The sequence below is a fragment of the Idiotropiscis lumnitzeri genome, chromosome 15, assembly GCF_059441095.1.
Source record: "Idiotropiscis lumnitzeri isolate Australia: NSW breed Sydney's pygmy pipehorse chromosome 15, RoL_Ilum_1.0, whole genome shotgun sequence".
NCBI lineage: Eukaryota > Metazoa > Chordata > Actinopteri > Syngnathiformes > Syngnathidae > Idiotropiscis > Idiotropiscis lumnitzeri.
The window spans coordinates 8,651,994-8,673,405 of NC_142405.1; the positions used below are offsets into that span (position 1 = coordinate 8,651,994).

At 40.0% G+C, this 21,412-nt stretch overlaps 1 protein-coding gene across 4 annotated transcripts in view; it reads left to right on the top strand.

Moving 5' to 3' along the window:
* The window catches only part of LOC148322701 (thyroid hormone receptor alpha), a 50,888-nt gene that overhangs the window by 22,589 nt on the left and 6,887 nt on the right, over positions 1 to 21,412 (top strand). Inside the window, exons 4-10 of one of the 4 annotated variants that reach the window (XM_088316407.1) lie at positions 4,066 to 4,294; positions 14,118 to 14,179; positions 16,863 to 16,963; positions 17,766 to 17,913; positions 19,020 to 19,225; positions 19,369 to 19,512; positions 20,258 to 20,516. In XM_088316407.1, the coding sequence (XP_088172533.1) occupies positions 4,239 to 4,294; positions 14,118 to 14,179; positions 16,863 to 16,963; positions 17,766 to 17,913; positions 19,020 to 19,225; positions 19,369 to 19,512; positions 20,258 to 20,516 (976 nt within the window). In that variant the 5' untranslated portion in view covers positions 4,066 to 4,238. Of the gene's footprint in view, positions 1 to 4,065; positions 4,295 to 12,009; positions 12,341 to 14,117; positions 14,180 to 16,841; positions 16,964 to 17,765; positions 17,914 to 19,019; positions 19,226 to 19,368; positions 19,513 to 20,257; positions 20,517 to 21,412 lie in introns of those variants that run through there. The other 3 variants (XM_088316406.1, XM_088316408.1, XM_088316410.1) reach the window with 3 other exon arrangements.

Sequence of the window (21,412 nt, forward strand, 5' to 3'; positions counted from 1 at the left end):
GGGTGTTTCGCTTTGATCATAAAATAAATACATACACGGCACGCAAGGCAAACGCCAGCATATACATTTATGGGTTACGTGCAACGTGACTGTAATAAAGAATGCAAGGTGAGACAATATGTAACTATATGCAGCCTGCTTGGCACTGTGCCTAAGTAGGTTAACACAAATCACATCTAGTACGTCTTGTGCACTCTCTGACCCACTAAGATCGAGGTTAGCTTCATAAACTTGTTTGCACTTGAATAAAAACAATCTCACACCTGTCATCTTCATTATGTGTAATCCTCCCAATGCCCACTTTGCCGCTTCCTGTACTGACAAATTTTATAAATGCAACTTCGGAGGTTCTGCATGACATCTTCCAAAAGCGAATATGGACTGGATCGGGTTGTTGCAACATCAGCGGTTTAAACATCACTCCTCCTTAACATGCACTCTGTCACCCTTTGGCTTCCAAATGTTGCTCTCTGCAAAATTCTTGATTGTCTGGTGCATTTTTCCTGCTTATGCTGTGGCAGCATTAATTGTCTTGCACCGAGTAGATCCCGGTACATATAGAGAGATGCACATTGCGGTTAAAGTTAACTCAGTATGATGACTGGACCAACAGAAACTAGAAGGAAATTAGCTGCCCTCTATTGTCAAGCTTGTTGTCAATGTTGGATTGTGCTTGAGTGGGGTTTTCTCTATTCACCGTTATCTTGGACGTTTTGCGGTAGAGACGCTCTTAAGTGTGTTGATTATAGTTGAGGGTCACTCACTGAAGTGCTTGGCAGTTTTTTTTTTTTTTCTTTTACACATAATAGACAACCAAGATCCCCTATTGCAGCTGCGGCATATCTTAGGTCGGCCTGCCATGTCATCTCATCCTGTTTGGACATGCCCTGAACTCTTCACCTGGGAAGCGTCCAGTAAGCAATCAAAGGTCATGTTCATACCCCAGGTCAATTCTGAGGGTTTTTTTTGCTCATATTTGTTCTCGTGTTATTAGTGCAATTCAGATTTTTTTGGGATGTGAATATAAATTGGATATGTATCTATTGCGACCACTGTAGATGCTCATGTTGTGTTCTGGACGGAGACACCAGGGGGCATATTCGGTATTGACTTCCTTCATCAATAATTTAACAATTATGTATTTCTGACATGAAATAACAACGTTCCAAGAATTTCAAATAAGAGGCCGTAACTTCCTTCAATGCAATTAAAACAAAAACTATCCAAAAAAATCAATCCAATCATGAAAGACACACACATTGATGGGATTCAGATTCTTGGGTAGGGCCACTCCTTAATTTCTATAAGCAACTTGCACGAATTTACGACCTCCTTGAGCTGTCCTGTTATTTGCACTCAGCTGATACAGGTGTTAAGAATTTACAGAGTGACTCTCACCACACTCCAGTTGTACAGCCATGTCCTTTACCCCGTCCTGCTCTTGTCCTCTCCTGGTCCTGTCCTGTCCTGTCCTATGGTACATCGTCCTGTACTCCCCTCACAGAGTACCCCTCACCACACTCCAGTTGTACAGCCGTGTCCTTTACCCCGCCGTCCTACTCTTGTCCTCTCCTGATCCTGTCCTGTCCTGTCCTACATTGTCCTGTACTTCCCTCAAAGAGTACCCCTCACCACAGTCCAGTTGTACAGTTGTGTCATTTACCCTGTCCTGCTCTTGTCCTCTCCTGGTCCTGTCCTGTCCTATCCTACACCGTCCTGTACTTCCCTCACAGTGTACCCCTCACCACACTCCAGTTGTACAGCCATGTCCTTTACCCTGTCCTTCTCTTGTCCTCTCCTGTCCTGTCCTATCCTACATTGTCCTGTACTTCCCTCACAGAGTGCCCCTCACCACACTCCAGTTGTACAGTCGTGTCCATTACCTCCTGTCCTGCTCTCGTCCTCTCCTGCCCATGTTCTGTCCTGTCCTATCCTACATTGTCCTGTCCATCCCCCAAAGGCTCTAGTGCTGTTGTCCCCCATTGAACTAAACTCCAATGTGACATTGCCATGTTTGTATAATGCTATGTTTTGTTAGTTTCCCCTACAGCTGGTGTCCTCTCTTTGCTTGTTTTTTTTTTCTCCCTGTCCTCTATTTACTACCTCTCTGCCATTCCTCTCTTAAACTGTGTTGTGTCCGATCCTAAATTAAAATAAATATTCATTATAATGCAAAAAGCCGTGGAGGCAGTATGCATAAATGCATACAGATGCTCCATTCTGCATGAGCTACACCCGTAGCTGCCGAACAGGACAGGTTAAAGAAAAAAAAACTAATTTGACTCACACAGCACTTGAGTTCAGATCACAAAGGCCACATAATTCTAAGTGTTAATAGAAGTTGTAGAACCAGGTCTCCTTAGGTCACCGTTCAGAGCAATGACACACACATACTATGCATCTTATGGTTGCACTAGTGCCCCCATCAGGTGCTATTGTTTATGCACATAATAACGCCATATGCCTTGTAGCTAAACTAATGTGAAGTCTTTTTAGGTGTGGGCACGGTGACCTCGCCGTTAGCGCACATGCTTTTCAGTTTAGAGGTTTGGGGTTCAAATCTCGGCGCCGGTTTGCATGTTCTTGCTGTGCTTGTGTGGATTTTCTCCAGGTACTCTGGCTTCCTCACACATTCCCAAAACATCCACATGAGGTTCATTCAAGACTCCAAATTGTCCATAGGGTTGGTGTGAATGGTTGTTTGTCTAAAGGTGTCCTGCGATTGGCTGGCAACCAAGCTAGGGTGTATTCTGCCTCTCTCTCGCCTAAAGCCAGCTCGGATAGGTTCCAGTTCCCTGGCGACCCAATTGAAGTTTAGTAGTGAAGAAAATGGATGGATGGATGGCGTTTTCTCACAAATGAGATGCTTAGATTGTACCTTATACTGCAGTTCTATTTATAAATATAAACACTCTTAAAGCAAAAGTTAACAACAACAACAACAAAAAAGTCTTGTTTTTTTGACCAGTTGTGGCCAAGGCACACTGGAGCCACTAGATGGCAGCACACACAGGTTAATAGCAACCATCCTCTTGGCCAAAGTAATAAGTAAAACAATAAAGAAAGTCATGAGATGGTCTCCGTCCTCTCATCATGTTTTAAAAAAAAAAAAAAAAAACATGAAAAATGGCCAATAGTTCACAAATCCTGCCGCGGGATGTAAACTTTTGAGCACAAGTGTCTAAAACAATTTGCTGGGGCCCGTTGATGGTGGCCCTGACTGCTGTTGGCAATTTAGTGCTACAGTAGGATGTCATCTATTGTTAATCCAAAATGTCTCTGGCTAAGTTTAGTTTAATTTACGAGCCACATTACTATTTTTGTACAATGATGCAGTATGGTGGTGACTTGAACATGTTTTTTTTTTGTTTTTTTTAAAAAAGATAGTATGTTGTAAGGGTAGTTATTTCACCACTGATAAAAAAAAATGATAGTGTTAAATAAATTCAAAGAAAATCTTACACTCCCTGAACAGATAACACACTTGTAATGTTTTCATTGGGGTTTTTTTTTAGGTTTTTTTTAGTGATTATTTCAGTCATTCTCGAATCAATGACGAAAATGATTGTTTTACTGCAAACATACACGAATCATGTGACATCAATGTTCATTTTCCATCTCACTCTTTTAGTTCCTACAATTATAGGGTCTCACTCATTGCCATGGCAACGCTGGATTGCCTATTTTGGGAGCCTGGTCATCTCTCATGTTGCATTATGTACCAGCTCATGTTCCTGTTAAAATTTGTGGACAGGGGCTTTTGTAAAATCTGGTTATAACCAAGAGAGTTAGAGCCAGACAACTTTAGTGTCTAACTGTTGTGTGCTGCACGGCAAGAAACTTTGCAAGAGACTGACTATATTAGACTTTTCTTACAATAATTTGTGTTTATGGTCAGCCCTGCAGCAGAAAAAAAAAATTTCCTCTGGAAGAAGTCCAGCTTCAAATGTGTGATCATTGATAGATGTATTATATAGTATTGTCAAAAATTCACTCTATCATATGATTGTGCAATTCTTTGATGTCACCATTTTATTCCCCTTCTCTCTCTCTTTCCTTTTCCAGCGTCCATTTGCCTCAGCTGTTGTTGTGCCAACCATGCTTCTCCCAGCCAATGGCTGCAACCATTCCCATGTGGCTGCCTTTTGAAGGGTCTGCCGGCAAATCCTGAGCAGGCTGGCAAGGTCTGGGTCAACCTCCTTGTCCTGTCATTGGCTGCTGGACGGGACTGAGGCTGAATGGAGTCAGAGTCCAAGAAGCAGAATAACGACTCATCGGTGAAAGATGAGAAAGGGTGAGACAGATTTGTGCATGCGTGTCAAACGTCCACTCGGTGGCCACAATATTAGGTACACCCACACGTGCGCATTTTCAAGGGAAGAAGCCGAACATTTTAGGATCCTCTGTACTTTTTTGGGGTAAATAATATTTGGTGTATTTCTGCGAGTGGCAGAGGTACACTGAAAGGCAGTAAATGCTGTCACACCGCCATCTGTGCTCTTTCTCTCTCTCCTCCTGCACGTGTTCACTCCCTCACGTACACAGACGCACGCGCTGCCCTCGATGCTTCATTTAACAAATTCACTGACTTGAGTTCAGAAGGAACCAGGACAAACAGAAGCTGGAGAAATCCTCTTTATTATCCTGGATATTAGAGAGGAATAATGAGTTTGGTAGATTAGATTATCATTTTTAGATGTTTCCTAATGAAGTGATTCAGTAACTAGTACTTTTCCCAAATAGAATTAAGAGCCTGTAGGGTGTGTGAGTACAGTGGACTCTTTGACTCGCGTTGCTCTCAGTGCCCTTGTACTTGGCTAATGTTCCATTATAGTCGACGGCGGTTAAAGAAACAACATGGGAGTACAAACAAATATCTATTTCTTAGCTGACAGCACTGTTGGCAATGATTTATCATATACGTATTGCTTGTGACGCTGGTTGTTTAGCTTGTCGACTGTCTGTATTGTATAAGGACAAAAGGGTGCTTTTCTCACAGATATAATGTAGATCAAATTGTTGTGGTGCTGTGAAAAAGCCCTTTTGCAACAATAGGAAAATTCTATACTTCTCATTTGGCTTATGGGAGGAGAAGTCTCTGGGGGAAAAAATATTTGCTTACTTTTCTCAAGCAAATTGACAAATCATGCATGCATCCCTTATCCAAACCGCTTTTTTTCCTGCATGTATTTGATTAATTAAGAATATGCACATTTTCCAACCATTGTTTTCACAAACAAAAACAAAAAATGACCAAAAGGTAATCTAGCATGAAGACCAACTAAATTATATATATCTTTGCTGCTGTAACACTTCAAATTTCCCCATTGTGGGACTAATAAAGGACATCTTTATCTTTATCTTTATCTTTATTACTTCACATGCCATACACAACGGTTATTTAACAATTTATTATTATCATTAAAATGGCAATGATTCTAACTTAGGCTGGGCTGTTATGGAAAAGTTATTTTTTTATTGATACGTAATTAATTTATTTATTTGGATGGCCAAAATCACACTTGATTAGTAATAAACTTGTAATAAGCATGTAATAACATTTGTTATGTGGCTACTCTATTCGTTAACCTTCAGTGTGCCGTACTGCTATTCCGAAATATAGAAAAATAATTCTGTCAGACTGACTGCAAAATAGTAAATTCCGTTTTGCCTCAACCATTTTCCACTGGATGGTCTAATAACCTTCCAATAATTGCCGGCTTGGCTCAAGCAATGGAGACCTCCGTCGTTGGTTAGGAACCAATCCTGCAATAGCGTTCTGAAATTGAATGGCCCATATTATGTCCCACCCGGGAAACCTAGAACTTTCATTGGATTCACAGTTGTCCGTCAACTTGGCAGCTCACAAGGCATTTCTTTCATTCTTCAAATTTCTGTGGCGATCAGTCCGTCATTTATCACCCTGGCTCCAATTGTGTCACGCCAGTTTGATGTTGCTCATTGTAAAAGTAGCATCTAGCTGAGGAAGTTATTAGAACTTGGCAGCAGTCTCAGTCGACGAAGCGAGTGTTTTCAGCGGCTCGTTGAGGTTGTGTTGTGATTCTCATAACGTATCTCACATAAACGAGTACATTTTTATAAATAGTTGATCTTTTCATGAGACGATACTGAAGAAATGAAATGAAGTTAGTGTGCAGCTTGTATAATAGTGTCAATTTGCTGTGCCCTCAAAATAACTATAACACACAGCCGCTGATGACTAAAATGCTGGCAGCAAACGTGAGTACACCCAAGTGAAATTTTTTTTAATGGCGGTGTAGACGTTAATGGCTGCGTGTTGAACAGGCATCATATTTGGCTGTATAATAATCTACAGCAAAAATATTGCAGTTACACAATATCATTCGGCACATTGATGCACATACATGTGATTTTTGTAAAATGGAAATAAAAATACAATTTTCAACATATATTCACTTCAATACTCAACAAAGACAAAATATATCATGTATAAACTCAAAGACCGTATTGGTTTTTTTTGGAGGGGGGGGGGGTGAGGCACACTGGTGACCGGGTCATGTTCACCTTTTATCACCTTTGCTTCTAACAACACTCACTAAGCATTTGACAATTGAGGACACTCATTATTGACACTTTCCCAATCTTGCTTGATGTACGACTTCAGTTGCTCAACAGTCCGCCCTAGTTTAATACGCCCAATCTTTTACACACACCCATATCATCACAGACGCTGGCTTTTGAACTTTGCGCAGATAACAGTTCGGATGGTCCGTTTCCTATTTGGCCCGGAGGACACAACGGATGTGATTTCAAAGAACAATTTAAAATGTGGACTTGTCAGACCAGAGCAGACTTTTCGACTTTGCATCAGTCGATCTCAGATGAGCTTGTGGCCTAAGAAGAGTTTCTGTGTGTTGTTGAATTGCCCGGTCGAGTTTTTACACACATTTGTAGACGTAGCGATCAACTGTGTTAACTGACAATGGGTTTTCTGAAGTGTTCCTGAGCTCGTGTGGCAATATCCTTTTCACAATGATGTCGGTTTTTCCATGCAGTGCTGTCAAGGATCAAAGGTTATGAGCATTCAATTTTGGTTTTTGGTCTCTTCGGTGCAAAGATTTCTCTGGATTCTCAGATTTTTATTCTTTTTTTGGGGGGATGATATGGACCTTAGATGATGAAATCCGTTAGTTACTTCACTTTTGACAATTTGTTTATTTGCTTGTGCAGATGTTCATAAAGTGTTAAACCTTGCCTCATTCTTGTTTGTTGGACCGCAGCTAATGTGCAGCCTTATCAGATTACTTGAATAAAGATAAGGTTTTTTTTTGTACAGTTGACTTTGAATGAGCACTACAGTCTAACTATTGTGCACGGAACAGCGATGACAAAATTATAAACAGTATGGCACTGCTCTGCAACCAGGGTTATTATAGTTTAGTTTTAGAAATTAGTTTTTTATTTCATTTGGAGTTTTGTCTTTTTTTTAATTTAGTTTGTTTTAATTCATTTTCACGGTGGCTTGGGTTAGTTATACTATTAGATTTATTTATTTATTTTTATTGTTTTACTTGTGTGCATGATTAAAAAAAAAATCATATTATTATTTTTTTTAATATTTCTATATTTTCTAAATTAAAGTGAAATGTAGTAAATGCAGTACTTATCGCTTGGAAAATGAGTAAATACACATGAGATGCTGTGCATAAATTGAATGATTGAGTCCCATGTTGTGACACAACTTTTTGGAACGCATGTACTATGTGTGCATACATATGCATGTATCATACTGGCATGCGTGCGTGTGGATTAGAGAGATTAAGAGGTGGTGAGGTCAGAAAGCAGAGGACGGCTCAGGATGCCTCAATATGTGACATCAGCAGGGGATTGTTGCTTTCATTGTGCGCATGTGCATGTTTCGCACTGTGTCATTGAGAATGCACGTGTTCCTGTGAGTGCTGCCTCATGCCAGGTGCCCTCCCCTCGGCAAGAGTTCAGTCTCGGAGTATTCTGGGATGCTCACAAAAGCACACATGCACAAATGCTTCACATGAGAAAAAAAAACATAATGCCTCAATTTTCTTCCCATGTTAAGTGAAACGGTCTCCGACATTTATTTTTTTCGGGAAATGTAAGATGAGTTTTAACACTCGTACTGCGTGAGCCGTCATTTTGATGATTTTCAAACTTTGAACTCCGCGTATGTAGATTCACGATGCAACTGACCTCATGAATTTTCCATATGTATATATTTCATTCCCATGATGGTGCAATTTTTTTGTAATAACCATTATAAAAATATTTACGAATCATTACTGATCTATTAAAAAAGAAATCTTCTAGAGCAGAGGCGGCATTACATATGCTTCAAAATGCTGACGAATCTGATGCACCAAACTAATAAACTAAGATTTTGTAACTGCTGACCCGCACACATGGGACAGTAGCCACTCCATGGACTGTTTCTTATGCATTAAAATGGCGTAATTTACGTAAAGACTCACAACAGAATTTTAAAAAACTAAATAACTTTATTAGACACTTCAGCAGGTAGTAATAACCATTTCAGGTGATGACATTATTGTCAGAGAGCAAAAGAGTGCAAGCCATCATTTGGTAGGTCCAATACAGTAATCCTTCCTTTATCGCGGTTAATGGGGACTAAAACCCCCATGAAAAAAAAAAAAAAAAATGCACAGTAGAGGTTGGCTTTTTTTTTTTTTTAATTATTATTTTAATTAGTATTTTAAATGTATTTATTATTTTTTTATTTATCTTTTATGCCGTTGTGACCCCTCACCCTGACATGATCGCCAACCTTCTAATATTTGCTGCACAACAAATTTAACTTTAAAAATACAAAATGTAAAATAAATACCAAGGCCGTGAGAGGAACGTGATCTACAAGCCCCGAAGCGGATGATTACGACCGTAACGTTGGCTAATAACTAGAATCCCGTGTTGCATTTTAGCCAGTGGTACAATCCTGGTGCTTTAATGCTCTTTTAAACCCACAAAGAAGAAGCATTGTCCCTGAAAGTAATCATGGCTTAACTTTTGCTTTTCACAGTAACATCAATCAAGGACTTTTAGATAAAATGCAACACGTGATTCCAGATAAATCCATCCATCCGTGTATGTGTATCTCTGTATGTATGTATATGTATATATGCAGAGGTATATATATATGTGCGTGTAGTAGTAGGTAAGTAGGTCCAGTGGATTTCTTAAAGTAGTTCAAAATTATCATTCCAGTTGTGAAAGTGTTTTTTGTGGCTTTGCAACACTTGTATTTCCTGTGCTGCCTGGCATTTCCATTTCCATGCAACTTTAATAACCCGCATTGCAAACTGGTATTTGCATGTATCCGCATCAGGTTTTAAGTTCACGTGTTCATTTGACTTGTGTACAGGCCCTCTTTGAACATCTAACCACATGACTGCCCCACCTTTCAAAAGAAACACAATTATTTATCGCTAAATATTACAAAACAGAATTATACAACACTTGCTTGGTGCTTGGAGGCAGTATTCCTCATCAATTAAGTTAATTGCCTGAGTGTTACTTAACTGAAGCGTAAAAGTCATATGAACAGTCCCAGGGACTTTTAGATCTGCACAATTAGCCTCGGTTCCTTTAAAAAAACAAAAAATATATATATATAATTTTTTTTATTTTTTTTTATTTAATTTATTTTTTCTCGTAACATTTTAATTAGATTTTTAGAAATTAAACTATATATAATGCAGATTTGCTTAGACTAGAGTGGTAATTATTGGCTTACGAGCGCTCGCTTGGATATTTTTAGATACAGATCTAAAAGCATTAGCCGCTGGTTTCTTCGTTGAGTTTGGTAGGGAGGTGTAATCAGTGATATTTGGAATAAGAGACGCAGAGAAGAGATGCACTGCAGTCATAATGAGACAGACCCACACATTACTGAGACGAACAGGAGCATTGTGGGTAATTGAGTTTTGTGGCTAACCCGTGTTAGCATTAGCATGGTCGGCCTGATAGTTTGTGGACCGGAAACCATTTGTCGGTGTGAGGGCAGGGTGTGTAGGTGTCTGGTTGCTGACATCTATTCTTCATTAGGGCGTACAAGCATCAAATACATCCGTCTGTTTGACCCGATACCCAATGGAAGTCCGCGGACCGGTGCTTGGGGATCGCTACTCGGGGGTATTTTGACAGAGGCATGTTAGAGACACCTGATAATGGTTTTAATTTCTGGAAAAATGATTCCATTCATGCGTGATTAAAGAACTAATTGTGTCCCCCAAATCTGAATGGAGAAGTAACAACGTGCCAAAACTGAGCATTCTCAATGTGTCCTTGTCTCTCGCGCAGCGTGGAATCAGACTAGCCCAGACTGGATTTGACTTGGATATGTCGTTCAAGGCTGTCGAAAAGCTTGTCTTGTCTGTGAAAAAGAACAAAAGCTGAAAAGTCGGCTTTTATTATTTGAGTTTGACATTTTGATTATGATATTTAAATTGTGTACAGTAGTTGCATGAAAGTCTGAAAGATTTTTAATAATTTATTTATTTTTTATGAAATAAAATGGAACCTGAAGTCGATAGCTTCGTCAGTCCCGTGAGCCCCTTTTGAACCTTTCATAAATAGAGGTAATGTTTCTTACTGGAATGAATCAAAATGCAATTAATGCATTTCAGAACCAAAATCAGCGTTACCAGTATTCTCTTATAAATAACGAAATGCAAAGAAGTCTAAAGACGTGTTTAAACAAACATAAGCATTGGAGTTCATTAACTTTAAAAAGGGGAAAAGAGGGAGGTGGAGTCCTTCATTGAAAGTCATCTTCCATAATTGCATGGGAAAATTCAGATTCAAGTTTTAATTTTTAATGTCTGACTCTTTTCTAATTCATTGGTTTATTTTGGCATATCAATCCAGGCAAACTTTTTCTGTTTAAAAAAATAAATAAATAAATAATTCCGACTCGCGTTAACGCTTTTTGGCAAAAGTTCAACATGTTGACGTGAGACCTACTTCCGCATTTATTCTTAAAAAAATAACACCATTAATTTTAGGAATTGATGATTGCCGATGTGCGTAAATTGACCTTTGCCATTTTATTTGTTGTAATTGCGTCCCTCTGCAACATGATTATCAAAAACGTAAGCAAGGTGTTTCTCAGCCCAAGTTGTGAAAGGATACGCTCAGTTTGTCACTTTTAAAAGGAACTGTAGCTACGGAAGTTGGCTTTTGTGGGAGAAGTTCTGACCAGCATAATAAAGTCGCTTGTGACCATGTGAAACGCCAAGTCTCTGACTGACCCTCTTATTGTTGCATTTTAGTTACGCTTACCAGTTCTTCACCTCGGATGTTTGTCTTTCAGCAGCCGCGATGATCCACTCATCCGTCCATTTTCTTCAGGCGAAAGGTATCGATATGACAGCGGATAATTAAAATGCTACTTAACAGTTTCTAGTTGGAAAGGATTGCAATTGAGTTTAATGTGCCCACACATTAAACCCGCAGGAGAGGTCTCAGCTGCTGTTATATAATAAGAGTTAGTAATTTAGGCTTTAGTGAGTTTGGGTGTAGAAAGGCTTTTTTTTTTTTTCCCTTCGTTTTTATTCCTGAAGGACAAATACGCTGAATGCAAGATAAATGCTGGGAGGACATGAAATTAATTCAATCCAATGAATCTAACAGCAGCAATGATAGTAACATGAGATGTGGACAAAGATTAGCAAATGAGAAGGACAAAAAGGACACTTGGGAGGAGAAAAAAAAACAAAAAAAAAAACACAGCACGTTTAAATAAAGACCGGCAGACAGGAAGCCGAAGCATTCTTTCGAAACAGATCAGAGCGACATGAATTGTATTGTGATGGTCGAGAATGCCACATGCTGACACACGCGCACACACAAACACATGGAGAGGGTGGAGGGGGGGGGGAACTGAACCAGAGCAGCCAGAAAGGAGGAGGAGAGAGAGCGAAAAAAAGGGAGGGGGCAGAGAGGGAAATAAACATCGTAGTCATTCGTGCCAGCAGCCAGTCTGATGCAGGCAGACTAACGCTCAAGCTATCCTAACTCGTATTAGCTTGACTTATTTGACAGGCTTTTGAACCTTCAACTTGAGCGTTGAGGTCACAGGGAGGTTGTTGGAGTTCAGACCTCCATAGTCGAGGTGGATCAATGCTGTTTACCAACCGCTTTGAGGATCTGGACTTCCCTGCACTGACAACTTGACTGCCAACAGAGCTGCAGAGGACTGCATGTACTCAGTAAATTAGATTGCCCGGAGGCTGAAAGTGCAAAAAAAATTTAAAAAAAATAATAGCAGGCGCAACATGCATATTTTACAGCCATACTGCATCAACAGGTTGGTGTGTAACGACTTTATGTGTGGGTGGTGTATGCGGGACCTGTTTCTGTTTGTTGTATTGATTGTGTCTTTTACGATATATCCCAGTGAAGTCTTCTTGGTGCTCGCTCCCTTTTTATCTTTAATGCAATTAAATAAATTCCTAATGCAATTTGTGGACTTCTAAAACACTTTCTCAAGTTAGTCGGCATCTGGTGAGAATCTGTGTGTACGAGTTTTGAAGCCGACTACCAACGGGCTATTTTTTAAATTTTTTTATTGTAGTGGTGGATGTTGAAAGTTTTATGGCCAATTTACTTCCTCAAGGCTCATTGTTTTCTTTGTTCTCGCAGCATTTGTTGTGTCCCCGGTTCGCAGTTGTACTGTATTGTTAGCCCCATTCTTAAGTTTTGTTTTGCAGTCCGACTCGGTATGCCACAGTGCACGCGCGACGATGTTTAATAATGACAGCCAGGCAAGTCCAGAGATTTACACTTTGAATCAATAATAGAGCTCAGAAATTGTGATTTTGTGCACTAATTCACAGTACACGCAAGCAAATGGTTAAACAGTCCAGTTTTCAGTCGTCATCTGATCCAATGAAGAAGTTAAATCAATAAAAAGTCTGACTTGTTCATGAAAAAAAAAATGAAATAGTTTTACAAAAGCCTTTTTATACAAGCTGTGCTCAATAAATTCACGGTTACACTGAGGCATTTGTGTAATACTGGGAAGTTGCTGCGTAAAAAAAAAAAAAAAAAGTAAGCTCAACAAATGTCAGTTATCAGCAACTTTGCAGTCTTCTTTCCACAGCACATGCTTGCTTTCGGTTAGATTCAACTTGATACCCACTTTGATATTTCACAGACCAAGATATGCACTTCCCTCCAAAGGTATTGTAACAATGAAGTCGATTATATTGTTATTAAAATATTTGGGTTTGATGGGGCAATATTTTGCTCATCTCATAAATATAAAGCAACTCATCTTAGTTTTACTCGACTTTTGGAGGGAAGTTTGTGTTCTGGTACAACTTCCTGTCAACTGGCACCTCAAAAAAAAAGAAAAAAAATCCATCATTGTGAAATCAGTGTGTGTGTTTTTTTTCTCAACTGGTGCCGAAATGACAATGTTGTGTTTCAGTTTTGCAACTCAACTCATCGAGATTAGAGTGAGCAGTGTAGTCTGTTTCCCACAGGTTTGTCATGATGTGCCGCATCAACTGAGAAAGATGTCACTTCTTTTTTTTTTTTTTTGTTGTTGTTGTTGTTTTCAATTATTTCTGGGTGAGGGGTGTGACTGCAGTGACTATGTGTGGCACGGGAGTGTTACAGTCGAGAGAAAGGCAAAACAACTTCAACAAAACAGACAAACTGGCACAAGCACAAGAGAGAGGAGATTATCGAGGAGAGGAGGAAAATCTGGTGCGTGTTAACAATATGGCCATACATGGAGGATGGGCCAAATAGAGGAAGAAACGGTGGAAAAATCTGTCAGTGGCAGTCGTGTTCGAGTTAGGATAGTTATGAAATATAAAAATCGATAAAAAGGCCACAAAAAGTAAATACAGAATGTGTATTTTTGCGTATCTTTAAAGTCTGAAATTGAAACTTGTTTTAAGTTCAAATGGGTCAAGATAAATTGAACATTTGCATAAAACAAAAAAAAAAACGGCTACAAGTATGTTGGAAAATTGAGTGAAAATTTTCGATATGTCAGAAATCAAATCATATTCGAAGCAACTAATGAGACTTTTACCAACCTATTTTAACCTCCTTCTCTTGCCTCCCATCAGGTGGCTCGATGTGCCAAAGAGAAAAAGGAAGAACAGCCAGTCTTCGATGAAGAGTATGTCTGGTAAGGATGAGTCACCTCAAACTTAACCCATCCACATTTTTTGTCATCACCAACACCGGGCAACAGAAACGGTCGGATCCAATAGAAGAGTCACAAAAGATGTTCAGACTTTTTTTTTTTTTTTTTTGATGTGTTCAAGGAGTCTGTGTTTGAAAAATGATGTTCAGTGCACCTCATCACACTTGAGCCGACCCCCCACGTGGACTGTGAATGCTTTGTTAGACTCCACGCTGTTTTCGTTTACAGGCTTTGTAAAATATGAATAAGCTTGCAAAGGTAGCCAAGGTTTAAGAGTGGACTTCATTCCTGTTAATCAGTCTCTGAAGGCACACGGCTTGCGCTCTCAGATAGCTAACTCATTTCTCACCCATCCTTCCATTTCATTCCCGGGATGCTCAAGCCCTTCTTCAAGAAGACTAAATAAAGTCTCTTCAGCATGTCCTGGGTATTCGACCCTACGTTGGAACACCTCAGCAGGTTTGCATCCTAATCACATATATGGCTCATCTCAAAGGGATGAGCAGGATCTCTTCTCCAAGTTCCACCCGGAAGACTGAGATTCTCACTCTAAAGGAGAGCCAGGACACAAAAGAAAATGTGTTTTGTGCATCCACGATCTTGTCCTTTGGGTCACGTCCCACCGCTAATGGGGAGAGGTGAAGAGCTTCTCCTTTCAGCTCCTTCTTCATCGTGACAGACTGATGCAAAAGCGTCATCTCTGCGGACGGTGCATCAATTTTCTTGTTGCTATCCCGAAATGTTCTTTCGGCACTCATTAAGAAGATAAAATCCCAAATATTCATATTACTTGATGAACTCCTCAGAAACACGACCTCGGACTTGGAGGTGTTGATTCTTATTTGAACTAGTTCACATTTGGCTGCAAACCGCTCCTGAGTTGACTTGATGAAGCCAACACATGTTTTTTTTTGCTACGAAACTAAAATATTAATCAGAATGCCGTGTTTTGACTCTGGGACTGTATAGAACATATTTAGGACCTTTTTTTTTTTTTTTTTTGACTTCCCCTTTGAAATATTTTATACCTTTACTCCAACTGTGGCAAATTAATGGGAAAAGTCAAATGTTTTCAGCACAGTTTGCCCCAGGATTTCACACTCAGAATGATTTTATTCGCCGATGAAACTCCATTCTGCCTTGAGAAACAATACATCAAACAGTATGTTCACTCGTGTGGTCGAACACAAGTCATGATTTAATGAGAACTCGTGAGTAAAAGATGAGGTTAAAAATGCAATTATATGGCTTCATACAAAGGTCTGATGTTAACGGGAAAAGCATGTTTTCGAGGTGTCATGAAACTAGATTTCAATCCAAAAAAAAAGCCTCCAGTGTTTAACCCAATTTCTTTTTTGATCACATCCAGACTCACATGGTAAGGCAAGAACTGACCACAATCGTTTAAAACTTGGCCTACAGAAAAATGTGCTCAGATGTGTATGTAGATGAATGAAATTAGATTCAGAAATGTAATCACATATTATATAAAGTGGTTGTTTTTTTATTTTTATTTATGTTATCAAAAAGAAGGTGTTAAATGAATTTTATGCGCAAGTTGTTTAAACTGAATAAGATGATGATTTGAGCATTTTTTTTTTTTTTTTTAAAGCCTAATCTTGAAATTTACAGAGGCCATTATCGCCACCAAATTCACCCGGCAAGCTAATCCCCGACCTCTCAATTGTGGCGACTGGATGGGACGTGTCCTAATTTTGAAATTACAATTCTTAAAAATGAATGCAGTGTGTCACCGCGTTTTAAAATTGCTTTTAAAAATTTTTTCCCGAACCAACGAATTGAAATCAGATGTCATATGTTTGAACCAAACGGCAACTTGGAATTTTTCATTCTTACATCATTTCATTTTTCGTAAATTAGACAATAACAACTCTCTAAAGGACCGAGGGGGGCACTATGTTTCCTTCTAATGTGTACGCCTTGAAGCACTGACTGTGGGATTAAACCACACAATAATACGTTGAAAACTCAAAAGTAGAATTGGAAACTAGGAAATTATAACCCTCCGTCTTTTGTTGCTGCGGAGTTGTAACTTTTTTTTTTATTTCAATAAATATCTTGAATATATTGAATTTTAATTACCCTCTGAGGGATTAACTGGCATCCTGTAACATACAAAATTAATCCGTTTTAACAATATCTATATTAGCCCGAAATGCGCAATTTTGCTACTTTTCCAGTGTTATTTAATAGCAATGGAAGCAGTGCTGATTTTTTATTTTTTTATTTTTTTGCCAAATAAATCCAAAATAAAAAGCACGATGACATGAATTCGCTATATCTTCCATAAATAATCAAACAAACATCAGCATAAAGAGATCGTATTTGACATTACGAATCCAAAGAAAACCGTAAATACTTTCCGTCCTTGCTCACAATCCCTCATGATGCCATACAAAGGCCGCTTCGTTGAGGCCCCGTTTTAATACAAAAATCCCTTGTTCCCTTCTACTTCTCATCGTCCTCCCCATGTGTAATCACTACTCGTGCCTCATCGCCCTAAACCTTACCCTTGCCTGATCTTCATGAATGTCTGCTCATCCCACCGTTACTCGGCATTCGATATTCACGTGTCTTAATTCCATCCCATCTTTCTCCTTAACCTCCTCTTCCTATCCTATAGCTCTTAGCATCTCTGTTCCAGGGTACATCCCCAGCTACCTGGAGAAGGATGAGCCATGCGTGGTGTGTGGCGACAAGGCCACCGGTTACCACTACCGCTGCATCACATGCGAGGGGTGCAAGGTACAGTAAGAGTCTTTATATTGACAATGCATTTAGTGTTTATTGATCAAAGCGACAGAATTACATCTGGTCAATAACGCGAACGATAATAACACCCAGAAGTGTCAAACCCAAGTCCAGAAAGTAAAAACCCTGCCACAGTTTGAGCTTGAGCTCTGCTGACGTCATACATGGTGCAGATCCCATCTGCAGACGAAAGCTGCAAAACGTTAACGAATTAAAAATTGAAACATAATGGCACAGCCTCAGAGCCTGGAAATGTGTTTAAAATGGATTTTTTTCCGAGTAAATCACATGAGATATCCGCTTCTCGAGAAATCCTGCATTGTTGTTGTGGATTGTGATTGCAGCCTCTTTTTCCAAGTGACAATTTTATTGCTATTATATCATTATAATCAGCGAAACCTATTTTGGTTTAAATGGCCCCCGTAAAACTGCTTTTTTTGCTTTTTGTCAACAAGGAAGCTGTTTTTTTTTTTGCCCTTCAGCTGTTGATTTGTTTGCCTGTGTGAAAATAAGACAAAATAACTGGAGAGGAGAGGATTTGTTTTTGTTTTTTTTATTTACGCACTGTGACTAATTTACGAGTCACATTTAGTCGCAGATGTTATTGAAGAGGGAAAATCCCTTTTAAATGTTTTCTCGTCAACCCTCCTTATATTACGATAAATCTGTTGCATAATGTTATTAATTCTCCTACTTCCTGTTTCCTGTTTATCTCATTTTATCTTGTACCGATCTTTTATCAGTGCCTCTTTGTTTCTTTCTTTTCTTCTTTTTTTTTTTTTTTAAACCCTTGCAGGGTTTCTTCCGTCGAACCATACAAAAGAACCTCCACCCGGCGTACTCGTGTAAATACGAAGGCTGCTGCATCATCGACAAGATCACCCGCAACCAGTGCCAGCTTTGCCGTTTTAAGAAATGCATCTCTGTTGGCATGGCCATGGACTGTGAGTTTGTATAAACTAAACATTTATGCTCTCCATGTAGCGTACCTCGGATGAAAGGAAGGATGAAAACAAGATTAAAAATAATGACAACACTAGCAAAAATTAAGGCAACATTAGTAGACATTTTGATAAGACTGAGATCAAACTCGCACTGAGAGAAGTCGCTTACTTCTAAGCCATGACACGTAAGCAATTTTAAAGGGGAAGTCAACCCAAAAAAATCATTTGAAATAAAATCTTCGATGCACCTTCACTTGTCTAAACTTGGCATTCTGATTATTTTTATGTTTGTGGTTTATGTGTTAAGGTGTAAAATCCCCCCGGTTTTTCACCATCTCAGCGGGCGGCCATTTTGTCATTTCTGTCAACTAAAAATGACATCACAGTTGCTCAATGTTCAGGTAACGGCCAATCATGTCTCACCTTCAGAAGACAGGTGAGCAACTGTGATATGATTTTCAGTCGACAGAAGTGACAAAATAGCCACCCCAAGAGATGGTGAATAACGGGTGAATTTTACCGTTTAATTCATATTCCACAAACAAATTATTAATCAGAATGTCGTGTTTTAACAAGTGGGCCTGCGTAGAACATTTTCTTGTCAAGACAATTTTTGGGTTGACTTCCCCTTTATGAAAAAGCATTTGAACTGAGAAGCGAATGATTTTTGTTGGAGTATGGGGTCTTTCAGGGCCTAATCCCGAAGCCACAGAATAAATGGCATGTGTGCCGCTACCCCAAGCGTGCATTATCAACACATGAGTGGCTTTTATTTTTGAACCATTTCAAAAAGACAGCAATTAAGTACTAGTATGAAAAATTGCTTTGTTACCAGCTGACAGTCTCTCAGGCAGTATTTCACCGTATAGCGTTTTTTTCCCAAGCATCCAGTCAACTATATCTTTGTTTCCGTTCTTTGATGTCCTCAAGCACATTCCATTACATTGAACTTTTTCCTCCCCCATGCTGACATTTGCATTTATGTCAAAACACCACTGATGACTCAAATCATTGTTGAATTCAAGTACTCACAGAAACAAATCAAAACCACACTTACTCAGAACAAATCTTTTTCCCGCCTGTCCCGAAACTCTCTCACCCATCAGTGGTTTTGGATGACTCAAAGCGGGTTGCGAAACGCCGTCTCATTGAGGAGAACCGGGAGAAAAGAAAGAGGGAGGAGTTGGTGCGGACGATGCAGGTGAGGCCGGAGCCAAACACGTCGGAGTGGGAACTCATCAGGATGGCAACCGAGGCCCATCGACACACTAACGCCCAGGGATCCAGCTGGAAACAGAAGCGCAAGTTTCTGGTAAGTGTGAAAAGATAAAGCCCTGTGACCAAATGCTGGACGGCTTTCATATCGTATGCTCGGCTTAAGCACCTTTGTTTTAATACACTATAATTATTTTTATCCTTGAATGGTAACTTTAACCAAATGAATTTTGCCTCCAGCCAGATGGTATTGGTCAGGGATTGGTGCCCACATCAGAAGGAGATAAGGTGGACCTGGAAGCCTTCAGTGAATTCACCAAGATCATGACACCTGCCATCACACGTGTGGTGGACTTTGCCAAGAAACTGCCCATGTTCTCAGAGGTAGACACAATGTGCTTTTTATTTCTGTTAAAAAAAAAAAAAGAAAAGTCAGCGACCACAAGGAAGGCAGGCGAGCGGTGGCGGAAGGCAGGCTGACCGGGAAGTAACAAGCGCATCGATGAGGCTGTTCAAGTTGACGAGTGGCAATCGGAATCGGGTGTGCCCCGCTGCAGCTCTGTGAATGTAGGTCAGCTAAACCCCTCCGGCCGCGCGCCCGCATTGCAGGAAGGCAGAAAAAAGTATTTTCTTGAAAATGTAGAAACCAAAGAGCTGCGAAGAAACAAACATACGCTTAAGTCCGTCCAGTTCCCTTTTTCTTTCATATCGAGACATGCTGCTAAAAGTTAGGCCGGAGACAATCGTCGACGATTGGGATAGCACTCCATAATCAGAAATCGGATGAGCAGTGTCGACAAATCATGGATCGTTGCATAATGCAAATTGACAGAGAAATAAAATTGCACTTTATTACGTCAAATATCATTTATCGGGCTCGTTTCCAGTTTGTTTTAGCAAAAGCTATTGAGTAAAGACCAGTCACTGAGCAAATAGGTTTGACAGCTTTGTCAGATATTGAGCAGCTGAGAAGTCGGAAGTCGGTTTTCCTGCAAATGGCTTTGCACATTCTTTGCGACAATTTTTTTTTCCGCCCTGAATGCAAATCTGAGAACATTTTTTATTTATTATTTTTTTTTTGATGATTTCTTCGTGTTGATGGGATGTCCCTGTCGTGTTCACTCGACAGCTGCCATGTGAAGACCAGATCATCTTGTTGAAAGGGTGCTGCATGGAGATCATGTCACTACGCGCTGCCGTGCGCTACGATCCGGACAGTGAGACTCTGACACTAAACGGCGAGATGGCTGTGAAACGAGAGCAGCTGAAGAACGGCGGCTTGGGCGTGGTGTCGGATGCCATCTTTGATTTAGGCAAGAGCCTCGCGCAGTTTAACCTGGATGACTCTGAAGTGGCGCTGATGCAGGCCGTCCTCCTAATGAGCTCAGGTGAGGATGATGATTGGAATGAATTTGAGCGTCTACGTCTAGCCTATTTTTTATTTTTTATTTTTTGGAGGGGGGAGGGAGGGGGGGGATTTACTGTCAAACCCATGCTCCAATGGGTCCAATGAAAGAGATAACAAGACGGTACTGGAGGCAGTTCACTGATCACTGGTTGACAGAGTTCACAAACAAAAAATAGAAACTGATGCCGAAGCATGTGGTTGTGAGAACAAAGAGTTGTGTGTGTGTGTGTGTATTTCTGATGAAGGCGGAACTTAATTTGGTACGCTCCTTTTTTTCTGCATTGGGATGTTTGTCTCCTCGTGGATTCCTTCTCTCCCAACTCATTTTTGCCCTTGCTTGTTAAACTCTAAAAATGTCCTCCAATGTCACAGACAAATTTAAACAAACATGTCTTACCTGTCTTCCCCAAAGCAAGCAAGCGCCATTTATACGTGGCAAATATGCCGCCGCCACGTTCTCTGAGAATCAGGACACCCCTGGATTCTCGTGAACACTCGCAACCGAGGGCTAAGGGGTGAAGTGAGGATTACGCGGTAGAAATGGGATTGGCCGGAAATGTATATGCCACATGAAGCATGTACGCGTGTTAAATCAATCATTATTGTGTGAGCCACTGGGTTGAAAGCGTGCGAGAAAAGTTGCCGTATTTAAATTTCGGGTACATAATGTTCCCAGGCTTTCATCGCATTGGTTACTCCCTTAAATCTCCTCTTTATAAAATACGTGCTCGATAGGGTTTAAGTCTTTTTTAGGGTCTTCCTCGCTGAAAATGATTGAATGATTGACGTCACGGACCAAAATTTGAGACGAAACCGATTTGTAGAAGGGTGGATGGCGAATAACATGCGGGGGAACACGATTAGTTCTAGCCAATG